We start from the raw sequence: 16,338 nt of genomic DNA, 5'->3' as shown, positions 1-16,338 counted from the left end.
ATTAGAAATATTGAAAACTGTTATTTCACATTAGAAATTCTAGGGTACAGCAGAGTTAGTGAAGAGGACTACCACTTGAACCAGCGGTACATAATCTGATGATGGCTTCCGGGTGTGGGGTTAAGAGGGATTCTTCCTCAGTTGCTAGAAGCATAAAGCCCTGAAATGAGACTCACAGCTATAGTAGAGTACACTTTAGTTAACATATACGTAAACTTCTTTGTAAATATACAAAGTATGGCCAGTCTGACAATGAGGACCATTTAAACAGCATGTGAAATAACAAAGATGCAACTTTTGAGAAATTCATTTTACTCTTTTGCACCAGAGTAACAACTTCATAATCAACCCAAAATGTTCATCTCTACAAGATATTCCACCAAATTGCCTTCACCACACAAAGCTATTCAATTATTTTCATTACTACCCTTAGTCCGCCCCTCCTCTCAACCCAGTCTCACTACCAGCCATGTACAATGATTACTAATAGCATGGGATTTTACCTTGGGCTGAAAAGCACCTTGCAAGGACCCAAAAGATGCAGCAGGAGGTAGAACAGGTGCCACTTGCGGAAAGGAATAAAACTGAAAAACAGAAAAATGTGTGAAACAAAGAATCAGAATACACAGAGTCAGTTACCAATTGCAGGATGGTACAAACAGGTAAAAGCAAAAAGGATAGTAGGGCACAGGCCAGTCAATAATGCAGGACCACATCAGCAGGAGAAACAACCTTTGGCAATAAATGGCACAAATGCTCTTTGTAATCATGCAGAGCAAGAAGTTGGCTAGATGCCTTAACACAAGATAAGGAAGTTACTTACCTGTATCTCTTGTTCTCTAGCATGAGTCAAATGGATTCACAGGCTATGAATATTCCCAGTCAGGCTGGGAATCCTCACTAATATAAAGCAGTATAGCTTTAAGCTAAAAGACTGCTCAACGCTTACATTGCCCATTACTGTAGTTTTGGGTCACACTGCTGTTAGGGAATTGTCATTTCTGTGCCAATTCCCTTTAATCTTACAGACTCTCAGCTCTTTGGCTGGAACCCGGGCCTTTTAAATTTGACTCCTGAGTGAGTGGTACCTTTTTTCACTCACTCGTATGTTCTCCAGACTATGATTTTCATGGCATCTGCCTTTGCATTGTGAGACACATTTTTTGTGCAGTGCCACTGAGAAGTCCCCTGGCCTTCTCCTAATGTTGAATTACATTTTCTTGGGTGAACTACTCTTCCCAAGAATAGTAAGATGACCCCTTTCTTACTTAACTTTACGGGTCCAGCAAACTCCACCCTATTTTACTGCTCCCGAGTCCCTCCCTCGAGAGCTGCCGCAGGAGCCCACCAGACGTCCTCCCTTTCGTCACCATGACCAAGGACTAGGAACAACGGTCTACTGCAGTTAGGGAGAATTCTCAGAAATGTGAAAATTCCCTCCAACAACTTTGCTGGATTTTGAGGACTTTTTTGTACCTTCAGAGAGTGACTCTCTTTCCCACTCTTTCATGCATTTTAATGTGATTTTGAACAATGTTTCTTTTCGTTGTGGAGTCTGACAAACTCCATAGGCATGATCTTTTACATTTCCCAAAGGTCTAAATACCTTCTCTGGGATAAACTACTGTTTCCCAGAGCAGTAAAGTGAAATTGACTTTACTTACATTTATAACATTCTAGACCCAGCACACACTGTTACAATAGGGTGCTGGAGGGGCTACTTAGTATCCCGTGTCTAGTTTCTCATGTAACATGTTTATGTTACCCTTTCCTCGCTGAATGGCTGGTTGCAGTTGTTTACTATTATCCACTGTGGTGTGCAGTTACCACGGGCTGCGTATGCAGCTGCAGTAAAGCGCCCAAGCGTGCCATTTTTGTCAAAAAGGACCCAGCCTTTTTTCGCCATTTCTTTGTGGAAAGGTCCTTCTTGAGATTTACTCTTGAGCGCCAAACCAGGTTTGGTCGCTTTGTTCGCTTTGCCTTTGGCGGGATTCATGAGTGAAGCCCACCTCTGGCTTCAGGGTGTCTGGGATGGGCAGGAAGTGAGGGAGGTGCCCGAAACTGTGTGCTTAGTTTCCTAGGAGACCCAAATGCACTCTGTAGTGATTGGTCGGCTGACTGTCCTTCAATGACAGCCACGCTGCTGGATGACTGACAACTAGGCTGGAATTAATGGGAGAGAACTGTATAAAAAGGAGAGGCTTTTTGCTTGGAGGGTACTGGATGAAGGAACCAAAGAAGAACTTGAAAAGGACGCCTGCTGCAACTCCTGGACCGTTGTTTTGCCCGGGGAAGTCCTGCTGATGTGCTGAAATTCTAAATTTGTGTCGACAGAGCAGCTCATGCAAGGACGACTTCTCCCCTCGAGTTGGTTGGACCAATCATCTCCAAAGTAAGCCACCTGGACATTCTCTCGGAGCTGGTTGACATTCCACAGAGTTGCTGCTGGAAACCGAAACGCAGGGAGAGGAACACCAGATTGTGTGCCTTGCTTGTAAGCTTGCACAGAGCTCAAGGAAGATCCTTCGGACTTCCAGGAAGCAGGACTGGCCAAGCATGAGCCCCATCAACAGAGCGGGACCCCAGAAGCAAGGAAAGTCCATTTCGACAGCCAGGAACCGCAGTGTTGCTATTTGCGATAGAGGCAAGGAGCTGAAACACCCAACAGCCACTTGTTTGAAGATTGCCAGTTGCAAGCGGTGACCGTCCCATTGCAGTGCAAGAGTCCCCAGAAGTACTCCCTCTTGTCCCCACGACTGAGGCCCTTTAACAGTAGATCAGCAGAGCTGCTCAGGAACAGAAGTCATCTGCTACACTTCAATACAAAAGGTACTGTAAAGTCTGAGAGAACTTACCTCTTGCTGTAGAGTTGCTTGCATCTTCTACTACTCACAATTCTAACGGCTTGTGGCCCTAGATTGATTCTTCTTTTTCTTCAAAGACTTCTAAAACATTGTGCAAAGACTTTTCTTACTTACCTGCAAAGAAATGCTTCAGCTCATATAGACTTTTGCCCATTGACTTTGACTTAGCCTGTTCCCCTGAATGACTCTTATTAGGGGATCTGAAAGTATTTGCCTGCTTAAGATTGGTGGTCTCTTGTATGTTCTAATAACCTTTTCCTTTGACTTACTCCTAAACGATTTTAAATGCAACAGTGGTATATTAATGTCCCCAGCACCCTAGCTACTGAAGTGACCTGATGGTGTAGGTTGCGTCTGTGGGCCATCCCAAAAGGGTACTCACTGATTTAGAGATATTAAGAGTGTGTATTTTGTGAAGTATATTTGAGTGTTACTGTTAAATTGCTCCCTTCTGAAGAAGGCTTGCCTAACTGATTGATACACACAAGGTTTCTTGAATAAACAATTAATGTAAGAGTTTAATTGAATACGTGTCACTGTGAATCTCTGTGCAACTCCCCTACAGCTCACATTGATCCCTCTTGAGATAAGCCTGGCTGCTCAACACGCTACCAAAACTGTAGGACTAGCTTATTGCAAAGGTTGGTTTTCCCATTACCTGTAGTCAGGGTTGTTGTATTCACAAATGGTACTGCATACAATTGTGCCTAACAACTGCATTGCATCGTGAAGGCAACCAGCTGGAACACTTTTCAAGGTACTGCGGGGATGGGGTATTTTATCCTGTTGCCATTTGGGGCGCTTCCTACCTTTGGGGTTGTGCTTGAAACCAACACCAAGTTGACCTCAATTTACCTGCATTGGCCTTACAGCTTGTGCTTTCTAAAGGTGACTCCTTTTGAGCTGCTGTGATTTCCCTTTTGAACATGGACCATTTAAGAAAATGTTTCTAAGAAGAAGAGCATCAGAACTTTGACTTTGTCCATTTGCTTTGGCTGCCCGGGATCCCTAAAGGCCTCCTACTGAAGCCATTGGCTTTGGCAGTGCTTGTTCCTTACAGGGCTTAAAAGTTGAACACTTTAATGCTGGCATAATTGACTGCCTGCATCCCTTTGGGAGAATCTAACTCTTGACAACCTATCAGTTTGTTTTGATCTAACTAACTTTTTTTTCCTGAAAAACTCAATATTGCAAAGGCCGGACTATATAAATGCTATAATGACCTCAAATGACGTCACCTCTGGGCGCTGGAAAATGTGTAACATATGAATGAATTGCTCACAGTTCACTTTTTGAATTGATTCCTAACTTGGGATTAATTTACAGCTAATTACTGCTTTTTGAATAATGCTTTCAATATCTTTGTTTATACATACTTAATTTAGTATACCTTTAAGTGTGTAAGTGTATTTACTAGTTTCATTGCACAGCTCTACAGCTCACATTACCCCTCTTAAGGTACGCCTGGCTGCTCAGTCACACTACCAACTTGTGTAGTACAGGGCTATATTAAAAGGTGGGTCTAATACCAAGGAGACGTCTTGTGTAGTCCCACACCTGTTGGCCTGCACCAATTCTTACTCAACTGCACAGCCAAAGACCTAGGTCCTGCTTAGCTCCACCACCCATGGCAGCCATCTTCAGGAACCAAGAAGAGCCAGGGAAGGAGGGAAGCTGTGTATTTGAATCCAAGACCTATGCAGGAGAACAAGATTTACAGGTAAGTAACTTGTACCTTCTCCAGCATAGGGTCTTACATGGATTCACGTACTAAGAATAAGATTACATAGCAGTACACTTACACAACCACAGGAAATGGCCAGGTTTCAAAAAATGAATACACTTACCCCTGGAACAGACTCACCTTACTGCGACCAGGTTGCTGAGCACTATAGCCGACACAAGACTCCTCCCCGGAATCCCCGTCAGCAAAGTAGAACCTAGGGAAGGTGTGGGTGGGCCTCCACGTACCAGCCCTGCAGATATCCAGATGAGTAAATCCAGAGGGGAAAGCAGTAGGCCAAGCTATGGCTCTGGTGGAATGTGCCATCGGCCAGCCTGGCAATGGTCTGTTGGCCAACTGATGGCAATGCATAATACAGCCATAGAGCCACCTGGAGACGGAAGCCTTCGATGGGGCCTTCCAATGCCCCACAGTTGACAAAAAATATGAGTGTTTGCCACATAGAATTTCAAGGCGCACGACACGTACATGAATGCAAGGACCTTTCAGCAGGAGTAGAAAAGTTTGCAAAGAAAACTGGTAAGACCAAAGGTTTGTTAAATTAAGTCAGACGGGACCTTTGGCATGACTAATTGTAATAGTCATTTATATAGCGCCCTTTCGCCATTTGTATGGCCTCAATGTGCTTTGTGGTTTGGAACGCCCTCGGGAACCGAAGTCCATGTATGGGAGATTCTAAGAGTGACTTTAAGGCGCGTGTGTGGATAAAGCCAGGCTAAGACTTCAGGCTGGGTAGGCTCCAGTAAACAGACCCACGATCAGGAACGTGGGTGGGTGCTGTAGGAGGATTAGGCTACAGTGCTAGTGCAGGAGACTCAATGTATGTCCAAGCTAGACAACCATTTAGTAGTTTGTCTCTGCATACTAATGGTGGAGGTGTTGAGGTACGCCAGGGGTATCAGTGTCGACGGCTTTGCAAGTTGCTACAACAGATTTGCATAGCCATAGCTGCATTCTGTAGTGCATGGATGGGTGGCCGTGCCTGCAGCATGTGTCCACAGACATGGTGCGAGTAGTATATAGCTTGAACTCTGATGGAGTACATCTTCGATGTCGCTTTCCTAGGTCCAAAGCAATTGGCTGGCCTCGCCAGCTGTGGACTCCCTACACTTGAGAGCCATCAGTGGGGGAGACAACCGTACTTAACCTCATTAGCACCAAGGACGAGCTATCTCGTCCTTGGGATTCCCTCCCTGTTGCCAAGGATGAGATAGCTCGTCCTTTCAGGCACTCTGTTTTGTGCGATCCCTCCAAGCAGGGATCGCACAAAACTAATCCAATGCACGCCGACATGAAATTGAAAGTAAATTCACTGCGGCAGCCAGTTTCGGCTGCCGCGGTGAAACAGAAGGCGAGTGTTCACCTTACTCTGCCTCGATCTCCGGCTGTATTTGAAGCCGGAGATCGAGGCAGATATCGTTGGAATGGGAAGATTCTCCCCTTTCCAGCGATACCTTGTGTGACAGCATTGCTGGTCACGGATCAGGCGCAGAGCTCAATCCTTGGCCAGCAATGGCAACTAGACCACCAGGGATCTGTTTAGGGAGCAGGGGGCTGCTTACTAGGTAAGCGGCCCCCTCTCCCCCAAAGCATGGCGCCACAGCACAGGAGACCCCTGGGGGCAGTGAGCATCTGCCCCCAGGGGTGATGAATAAATAAAAAATATAAAAAAATCGAAAGAAGGGGGAGGGGGTTTTGGGCCCTGGGGCCCACTAGGCCACCATGGATTTTTTGAAAAAATTGTGTCGTTGGAAAGGGGAGATTCTCCCCTTTCCAACACCACCATTTTTGATGCATTGCTGGTCACGGATCGGCGCAGATCCGTGGATCACCAGGGATACGTTTGTGTTGTGGGGGGAGGTAGCTGCTTACAGTAAGCAGCCCTCTCTCCCCCACCCCCAAAGCATGGGGGCACATATATGATAAAACCTGGGGGCAGATGGCTAATCTTCTGCCCCCAGGGAAGGGGGTAAAATAAAAAGAATCATGGGGGTGGGGGGCTGGGATTTTTTTGCCCCCCTGAAAGGATGATGGCCCTCCCCCTCCCACACCAAGTGGACAGGGGGGTACCCCTTGTAGCCCTCCCTGGGGGCAGATTTATGCCCCCAGGCAGGAGTACATGAGGTGACCTCCCATCCAATTGGGGGGTGGGGGGAGGGCCAGCAGGAATAAGTGTGCAGGCCCCCCAAAGGATGGGGCCTGCAGGTTAGGGTGGGAGTGGGGGGCCACCAGGGATTTATTTTACAGAAAGGGTGGGTGGCCCTCTCCCCCTCACCCCAAGGGGAAATGGGGGCACCCCTTGTAGCCCTCGTTGGGGCAGATATCTGCTCCTAGGAAGGGGCATCTGCCCCCAGGGAGGGCTGAATGAGATGGGCCCCCCTGCATTTGGTGTGGGGGGTAGAGGGTCCCCCCCCTTACATTAGAAAATTACCTGGCGTTTGAGGGTGCCCCTCAACCCGCCCTAAAGTGTAGTGTACCATTTTCCATTATTTTCTTTTACGAAACTTGTCTTGGCGCAATTGGTGTGCCAATCTGGCGCCAGGGTGCCCAAACCTTACTGCCCCACCCACTGGGGGCCTGTCCCACAATTTATGGGGGCCCTCTCCCTCCCACCCCAAATGGAGGGGGTATACCTCACGCAGCCGTTTGTAGGAGGCCCAGGGAGGCCTGCATGAGGTGCCCCCGCCACACATTTGGGGTGAGGGGGGAGAGGGCCCCCAAACATTGTGGGACAGGCCCCCCAGTGGGTGGGGCAGTAAGGTTTGGGCACCCTGGCGCCAGATTGGCACACCAATGTGCCCTCTGCGCCAAGGGGAGTTGGCTTACCAAAGGAAAAAAGTGATAATGGTGGAATGCATTTTAGGGGGGCTGTGGGGCACCCCAAAGGGACAGGGACTTTTCTAATGGGATGGGGCGTTGACCCCCAACCCGCAATGGAGTGGGTGCCATGTTCCTAGGAAGGGACGACTGAGCCCAGGGAGGAGTGCAGGACAACCTCCCCCTTATCTGCCCCCAGGGAGGGCTACATTTTGCTGGTGTGACCGCAGGTAACATGTTTTTGGTTTTCTTTACAGTTTTTCTACGCGAGTAGCTGCAACATTAAGAGAGTACTGTTTTTTATTCTATGGTTAGGGCCCACTGCCAGTGGGATGGGCGAGACTGGGGCTGGATTGTTGGTGATTTGGGTGGGAATGGGCCGTCTGGGCAGATATGTTGGTGGGCTGGGATACAATTGCAGGGGAAGGCCACAAATTGCCACCCATGCCAGCAAAACAATTGCCGTTTCCCTGTGAGCGGATCCCTCCCATGCAAGTTGTCCATCTGCAAACCCAGGCTCCACACCTCTGGCTGTGCTACGCTACAGATGTCTCCTCCGGGGAGGAATGGGGATCCTGTTGGGGCTCCCTGGACCTGCTGCTGTGCTTAGGGGACGGTACACCCACATGGTACATGGATGTCCAGGGCCAGGGACATCACCTCCAACCGTCCTGGAGTTGCGGCTGGGCTGCATTACAGCTTTTCCCTTCGGGGGAGGTATTGGCACACTGCCGAGACTCCCTGGTGGGGAGAAGCTGTAACGCAGGGCAGCCAGGGCTCCAGCAAAGTCGGCGGTAATATCCCTGGCCTTGGGCACCCTTCTCCCATGTGGGTCTTTGCCGGGGGTTCTGGGTAATAAATTCTGGGCCGATTTGAACAAGTCAGACCTCTGTGGATTCCCACGGGTGTCCTCTTTTGGCAAATGCATGGGGTTCTCTGTTTTCCTTGCTGGCTTCGACATCCTAGGCCCAAATCTGTAGGTTGCCCACATGAACAAAATGAGCTGTGCCGAAAGGCTTGGGGTTACCAGTGGGTTACCCTTTTCCTTTTGCACCCCCGATAGGTGCACCCACACATGTGAGGTACCGTTTTCATCGGGACACGTGTGGGGACACGGGAAGGTAGGCCATGTGTTCTTGGCGGTGTGTTTCGGTGGGTGGCCAGAGCGAAATCTGAGAATTGCCTTCATTTCCATCAAATTTCAGCGACATTTTCCTGTGTCCACTCACCGAAAAACGTTGCCAACAACAATGTACCTTCTCGCGTTCCCACAGGTGTCCCGACAAAAACAGTACCTCACATGTGTGGGTTCAATCTAGCCGCAAAGGGAAAAGGCTAACCCACTGGTAACCACAAAAGGGTATGGGGAGATAACCTACAGATTTGGGACTAGGTTGCCCAAGCCACCAAGGAAAACTGAGAACCCTTTGCATTTCTGAAAAGAGGTCACCAGTGGGAATCCAGAGGTCCAACTTGCGCGAAGCGCACTAGAATGTTTTACCCAGAATCCCCCCAAAGTGAAAAATTGTTTTTTTTTTTGGTACATTTCAGACTTTGCCAGGGCTTCTGGGTAATAAATTTCGGGAATCACCCATCAGGCTACCAGCAAGGTATGAGGTGCCCCCTGCACTCTTACATCCACGAGGAGCCGCTGCACCAAATTTGTGCTCCCTAAAATGGCCGCCGACTTGGTTGGCTTATTATGTTTATTTCGGTTGCCTAGCAACCACCTGCGCGACGTAATAAAGCCTACAAGGTGAGCCGGAGGTGGAAGCCGGCCCACCCCACCAAAGGCCCCCTTCCTGTCTGCACCGGCAGTATGGCGTGTGACACTGCTCCGCTAACCCACCCCCCTTCTCATAAAACATTTCGGCCCCCATCCGAGTCAGATCTATCCACACCCAGCAAAGGCTAGAAAATCTGTCGCCATCAAGAGCCTAATGTACCAAACGGAAGTACATCAGCCATCCACCACTTCACACTGCATTCACCGAATACTGCCAGTCTCCAGACCACTGGTAAGAGAATCCCCGCGCTCCGTTTACTCATGCCGTCACTGCGCACACCCAGACCCTGAGTCGAGCGCCACATTGAACAAACACTCACTGTAGCACTATGTGTGCTCGCAGTACTAATCCCGATTACCTGCCGTAATTTTTATATTCTATGAAGTAGCTCCACTGCCATCTCTGTTGCCACCGACTTGTTGTGCTTGTTTACTTTATACTCTTTCACTGCTTGTTTTACTGTGTATTCCTTCACTGCTTGGCATCAACACTCACCGTCAAGCCTTATGACCTATACAACATCTGTGCATTTGTACTAAATATGAATAGCCTTAGAGAACTTGCCATGCATACTCCATTATACATTGTACCGTTGTCATGCGCATAATGTACTGCACCCTTGTTGGGTTACTCTAACCCCTTTTGCAGATATATGACCTGCACATCAGCATTGCCATGAGAAAGCCATCTACCGTATCAATGATCTTATCACCACTGTCTCCTACTCTATTACTCCTGTGATAGTGACTGTTTGGGCACAAAAACCACTGTCCCCCACCTTATCATGCGCATACGGGTGACTCATCGTTTTCTAGAATGTTTGCCTCCCACTATCTCATCATTGTACATAACTAATGATAGTGACTGTGTCCGTGTTCTTAGGACTTAGAATTACTGCCGCGCCTTAACAGCCTTGCTCAGAACCAGCCAGCCTACAGTGCATCTGCGTCTCGCTATGCTGCTGCACCTCTTCGCTTGCCACATCCTTGTACACTGGGTCATGGCTGATCCGCCGGCCTGCACACGCAGCTCTTCGCACAACATTACCTCTGAGACCCACCTTTACTATCCTATTACCATGCTCCTGGCCATGAACCCTGTCATCAAACCATTGGTTCACCATACTACTACGCCCATCCTGCCTATCTACAGTAACACCCAAAACTCCAACCCTCTCCACGCCACTAATCCCTACCTTAACTCGCCTGCCCTTTTGGCTGCAGCACTTTGCAACTAAACCTACACCCCAAACATTGCTGGCTCCACCTGAGAAACTACAGATTGGGAACCAGATTCCTCCACACACCACGACTATCATAATACTCACCGACGCTTAACCAGTACACCACTTCCGATTGTCCAGGCACAGTCCGTCAACCTCAAGACCCCCTTAAAAAATGAGGTAAAGGGATCCCTCATCAATGCTAGATCCCTTCCGGCCCACAAGCTTGACATCGCAGAGCTCATCACTACACAAAACCTTGACTTCATCGCCATCACAGAAACCTGGCTACATGCAGCCTCAGGTCGTCTATTGGCATTAGCCATTCCTGACGGATAATCCATTATCAGAAGTGACCGTAAATCCAACCTCTCTAAAGGAGGCAGCGTTGCATTTATTCACAAAGACTACATCAACATGAGATTTATTCCTAACACACAACTTAGTTCGGCTGAGTCCCCATCAGTCAAACTTTCTCTATCCCATACCCACACAGCCACTTTGCACCTCATCTACAGACCCCCAGGCCCTCTCTACATTCTTGGATGACATGACCATTCTCACCGACAATACTAAACCCAACTCCCAAGTCTTATTACTTGGTGACCGCAATCTCGGACTACTGGACCCCAATGACCTCCATGCTGGTGAGATTGCTAGCATTATCTCCAACTTAGGATTCTCTCATTGCATTCTCGAACCTACCCATTCCAAGGGAAGAACGCTCGACTGGACTGGATTGCTAACCTAAACTGCAACACGCATATTGGCTCCAGCCACCCATGTGCTTGGTCTGACCACCACATCCTCTTTAACATACCTGCCAATGACCCACACACCAAACCTACTATTGCGCCCTCCATCCCCACAAGAAACAAAAAGGACATCACCAGAGACAAACTGCTACCTCTCATCTTGCCTATTCTCAATAATTGTGCCTCTGTACATAATGACCCGAGGTCTTAGTGGACACCTTTAACCAAACTCTGCTCAAAGCTATTAACACCATAGCACCTCTCAAATCTAGGAAACCTAAACAGCGTGCCCACCTCAACTTGTGGTTCACGCCAGATCTCAGAATACTACGCAATGAAAAACGTAAAGCAGAAGACACTCTGGAAAAGTCTCCCATGTGAGCCTAATAAAGACAACCTCACTATAGTATCACTTAACTACAAGGAAGCAATTATACAAGCAAAAAAGACGTACAACCAACCTATCCCTAATACGAAGGAGTCATTCAAAATTCTTAAAGAACTAGAATCCCCCTCCTCCATCCCCGATGCATGCAGTAAGGCAGCACGTGGTGTGACAACATTCAAAAAGCTCTCCTTACTAAAATATCTACCTTACAGTCCAAAATGAATGCCAAGCAAAACTGCCTACAAACCATCTCCCAAACTAAATTCTCGACTAGTAACACTAAAACCTCCACATTCACTCATACACCGTTTAGTTTTGCTCCTCTTACCATCCCTGAGGTAGAAAGCATCATTAGTAAATTGAAAACTTCCAATTGTCAGGGTGACTCTTGCCCTGCCCCTATCATTAAGGTATCTGCGCATGAACTTGCCCCTTTCATTACCGCCTTTATCAATTCCTCATTTCACTTGGGCACGGTCCCCGACAAACTCAAGGATGCTTGCGTCATCCCGTTGCTAAAAAAAAAAAAAACTACCCTTCACCCTAGTATAACCACCAATTACAGGCCCATCACGACGGTCCCGTTCTTACTGAAATCTTGGATAGGGCAGCATATCTACAGATTCAGAAGTACTTAGAAACCAACAATCTATTCAGCACAAGACAATCTGGTTTTCGACGCAAGCACGGGACGGAAACAGCCCTATTAGATCGCAAAACTCAAAATTGAGGACCTAAAATACAATGGCAAAATGGCCTTATTACTCCTCGACTTATCGGCAGCCTTTGACATGGTCAGCCACCAAATCCTGTCACTTGAAATCAGCTGCCCATTTCTCAGAGTAAGCCACCAAATGGATTAGTTCCTTCCTGGAAAATAGACACATGAGGGTATTCTCACCTACTTCATTGGCGGAGCCTACACCAGTGCCATGTGGGGGTGCCTCAAGGCTCTTGCGTCTCACCAACGCTTTATAATGTATTCACCAAACCTCTGTTCGATGTATTTGATTATCTGGGTGTCACTTATACTAACTACGCCGACGACACCAAGATACTCATTCCCATCACAAGTGATTACAAGGTGGACGCAAAAGCACTGAACGATATCTATCAATTCATTCAAGCCTGGATGGCCCAGCATGAGCTCTTTCTCAATGACGACAAGACAGAGCTTCTCATCCTGGGCTCCCAACATCGGCTGAATAGACTTGACCCATCATTCAAAACCTTCAACATTGACGGCAATTCCATTAAAGTTTCTACCGACACCAAAACATTAGGAATCTATATTCATTCCACATTATCACTCAATAGAAAAACTATTGCTGTTGTCTCTGCTTCCGCTTACACACGTAAGCTTATTACAGCATGCCCCCCCTTCCTAACCAAACTACATTACTCTGGCTAGGACATTGCTTATGTCCAAACTCGATTAATGCAATGCCTTATACGTAGGGACCATCCAACGTAACCTAAATAAACTCCATGTTATCCAAAATAACGCCATCAGAGCTGCCCTCAACATCGCCAGATCTCACACATCTCCGAAACAAGGAGAAATCTACACTGGCTTTCAGTAACACAAAGAATATCTTTGAAATCTCTCGCTCTCACACATAAATGTTTGAACAATCAGGCTCCCATCTACCTAGTGTATGGGAGGATTGGTCCAAGAGACCCCCCTCCCCTACATCCTCTCCCCCCTGTGAAGTCCATGGCTCGTCAGGGGTTCCCCCTGCCACCAGGGCCCAGGTGGCGGGTGGACCACTGGCTGAAGACATTGACCAAACATGCTGTATTTAGCTAGGCCCTGGAAACCATTTTGTGAAATCAAAATGGCATGAGCCCTGTGCACCACAGTGCGGCCCCCACCCCTGGAGAGTCTCACTTGTCCCTGCGGCCGCAGCTCCCTGGCAGATCCGCTGAGAGCCCGTTCCCACGAACAGACGGACATGAGCTAGTGCTAGATGCAAACACTGTAACATTGCACCTTCCGCAGTGTATCACTGTTCCCAGTATGACCCGGCCAGCAGGGCCGGGGTGGAAAAGAACTGTAAAATGGTCCCCTGACAAAAGCAGAGCCCCCAAATACTAATGAGCAAACTACCTGTGATGAAACTCTTCTCTCCATGACCTTTCTGACTAAAAACATGTAACCTCCATAAAGATGGCAGAATGTGTGTTTATATGGCATTCTGGTTGAAGTACCCACATCCCCGTAGCTATGCGCAAATGGTAAAAGTGTCCCGGGGTTTTCATGTTATATGTTTCGCCGAGAAGACTGCACCCCAAGGTCCCATGCCATAACTGAACTAATGCTGCTAGAGTGCAAAGGAAGACAAATACAACCCCATTGGGAGCTCATGTAAATGGTGCACGAAAAAGCAAAATATGTATGTCCAAGCTCACCATGTGTCACTGCCATCAGTCTCATTAGCCGGTTGTTCCTGCATGCTCCACCAACCTTACTACTACCTCGCTTACCGCGCATGTATAGGAATGTAACAAAATGTTGTGGTTGTTAAATACTTAACATATAGGTAACGCATTTGAAATGGCCATGTAAAAGGCACTAAATGTAGAAAACATAAGCTTTGAAAAGACTCAATGAGTATTGTATATTATATGAATGTTTATGCCTCTTCCACTTAACCTTCAACGCACGAGGAAAACACCATTGTGGGCATATCCAAGGCCATTCCCCCTTCCTCCCCATTGAAGCCTGCCAGACGGAAAGCAGAGGGCTGTGCTGCTCTGCTTCACCTCACCCAATTCGGCTGGAGCCGCTTCAAACATTCACGTTCCGCCGCAGCTCCCCGGGCCGCGGCCTACCACCTGAATTATTTACAACCCAGCAGTAAACCCCGGCCATAAACGCAGGCCCGAAGGCGCCCTTTCTTAGGCTCCACGACCCACCGGCTCACCCTAGGTTAATGGCCCCTGTAAAATTAGGACACCCAATATTATAGCAACACTGCAGGAACACATTCATAATGACTTCTAACGGGACATAACTCGGACAGCTCGTCCCTTGCCCTGAGACCCAACCTCGCGACCTATGATACCCGGTCAACAGGACGATGGTAACCATGTATTGATGTATCACCAAAAGACCCCACTCTAGGTGCATTCCTCCTGTGTTGCATTAACCTGTAGAATAACCTATTGGAAGATTTACCGGGGAAGATAATATTGCAATATTGAATGAATGCGGTGTGCGTGGCCTTAGGGCAGAAAGCCAGGAAAGACTTTCATCACTGACACTGGTCACTGCTGGCACAACACCACCGTCCGGATGAACCCAGCTGACCTGCCCGGCCCACGAGGGTAACCAGTGACGTCCACCAACCACGGCAAACCACATCACAGCAGCACCTATAGTTAGTCGTCGCCACCCAATCCCCACGAACGTGTGCCCCCTATAGTATGTAGGTTCCTATGACATTTTTTGTAAATATATACGCCTGTCTTTGCTATTGTCAGACAGAGCGCTCTCGGAGTATGCAGAGTCCTTTGCATGCCCTATTCTGATTGATAAACTCCCATTTAAGCTCACCCGCGCTTTGTCTTAGCCTTATTCCCATCTTGGGAGAGTCCATTATTGTCTCTCATTGTGGGGAGGATCGTGCTATCTGGGGGACGCTCGCCTTCACTAGTTTCCCGTTTCTCTCAGCACTCGCCTACCCGGCTACTCCGATCAGCCCAACCACACTGCTTGACCATCCCTAGATACAAACTGCAGAAAGCAGGTGGTGCAAGCTTCCCAGTCCTTGCATCCAAACTATGGAACTGGCTTCCATTAACCATCAGATCCGAATCCTCTCAGTCCCTATTCAAACAAAAAACAAACTCTGGTTATCCACCGTACAAGACTAAACTCCTTCACCACCTCCACCTCAGGACTTCAGCTCGCTACCTTCCCTGCGCTTGTAATTAAATTCTTGTAACTAAATTCTATATGCTGTCGATAATGTTGTATATTATATATTGCTTATAATGCTATTATATATATAGTGCTCACCCTGACATTGTTAGGTTCTTATTTTGTATATCGTCTTTACTATGTATTGTACATATAATGCCTTTCCTACTATCACGACTCTCTTCCTCACTGTAAACCTATGTACATCTCCCAGTACGATTCTATGAAACCTTCACACTAACTGTTTATTCTGTACCAATGTTGTACCAATGTCCTGTTCTAAGATATGCACCCGGGTGCCCTTGGGCCTGGTGCGCTATACAAATAAAATAAATACAAATACAAAGAAGGATAGCACATCGTCCAACGTGCAAATAAGAGGATAAACTTCCTTTGACTCCGCCCAGTGGAAAAACCTAGACCATTTGCTTTTGTACTGGCTCCTAGTAGCATTACTCCCAGCGCCCTGTATGAGGTCTAGGTTAGCCTGCGACAGACGCAGATGCTTTAGTGTGGCCTGTTCAGAAACCACACTGCAAGGGTTAACTTCTGCGGGGCGGGGTGGGGTGGGGTGGATGACCCTGCCTCCTTCCTGCGATAGAAGATGAGCTGGGCCTAATGGAAGGTGAATCGGAGGCTGGTCCGAGAGGCTGAGCAGCTCTGAGAACTATGGTCTTGCCGGCAAGCACAGAGCTATAAGAATGATGCCGAGGTGTACTGACTCCCTTATCTTGCAGATCACCCTGTGCACCCCAGGGAGTGGGAGGAAATGCATATGCGTTCATGCTGTTCCACTGTAACTAAGGCGTCGTCCAGGGAGCCTAGGCCTTGTCGCT

General features: G+C 47.9%; 1 protein-coding gene across 2 annotated transcripts in view; it reads right to left on the bottom strand.

Moving 5' to 3' along the window:
• The window catches only part of FBRS (fibrosin), a 710,625-nt gene that overhangs the window by 238,193 nt on the left and 456,094 nt on the right, over window positions 1-16,338 (bottom strand). For both annotated transcript variants that reach the window (XM_069651625.1, XM_069651626.1), the window contains exon 11: window positions 504-584. In XM_069651625.1, the coding sequence (XP_069507726.1) occupies window positions 504-584 (81 nt within the window). The remainder of the gene's footprint in view (window positions 1-503; window positions 585-16,338) is intronic.

This window comes from Ambystoma mexicanum, chromosome 3p (assembly GCF_040938575.1).
Source record: "Ambystoma mexicanum isolate Mex_15411 chromosome 3p, UKY_AmexF1_1, whole genome shotgun sequence".
NCBI classification, from domain to species: domain Eukaryota; kingdom Metazoa; phylum Chordata; class Amphibia; order Caudata; family Ambystomatidae; genus Ambystoma; species Ambystoma mexicanum.
Note: the sequence above shows the minus strand (reverse complement) of the source record. Positions and strands in the feature narration are given on the sequence as shown.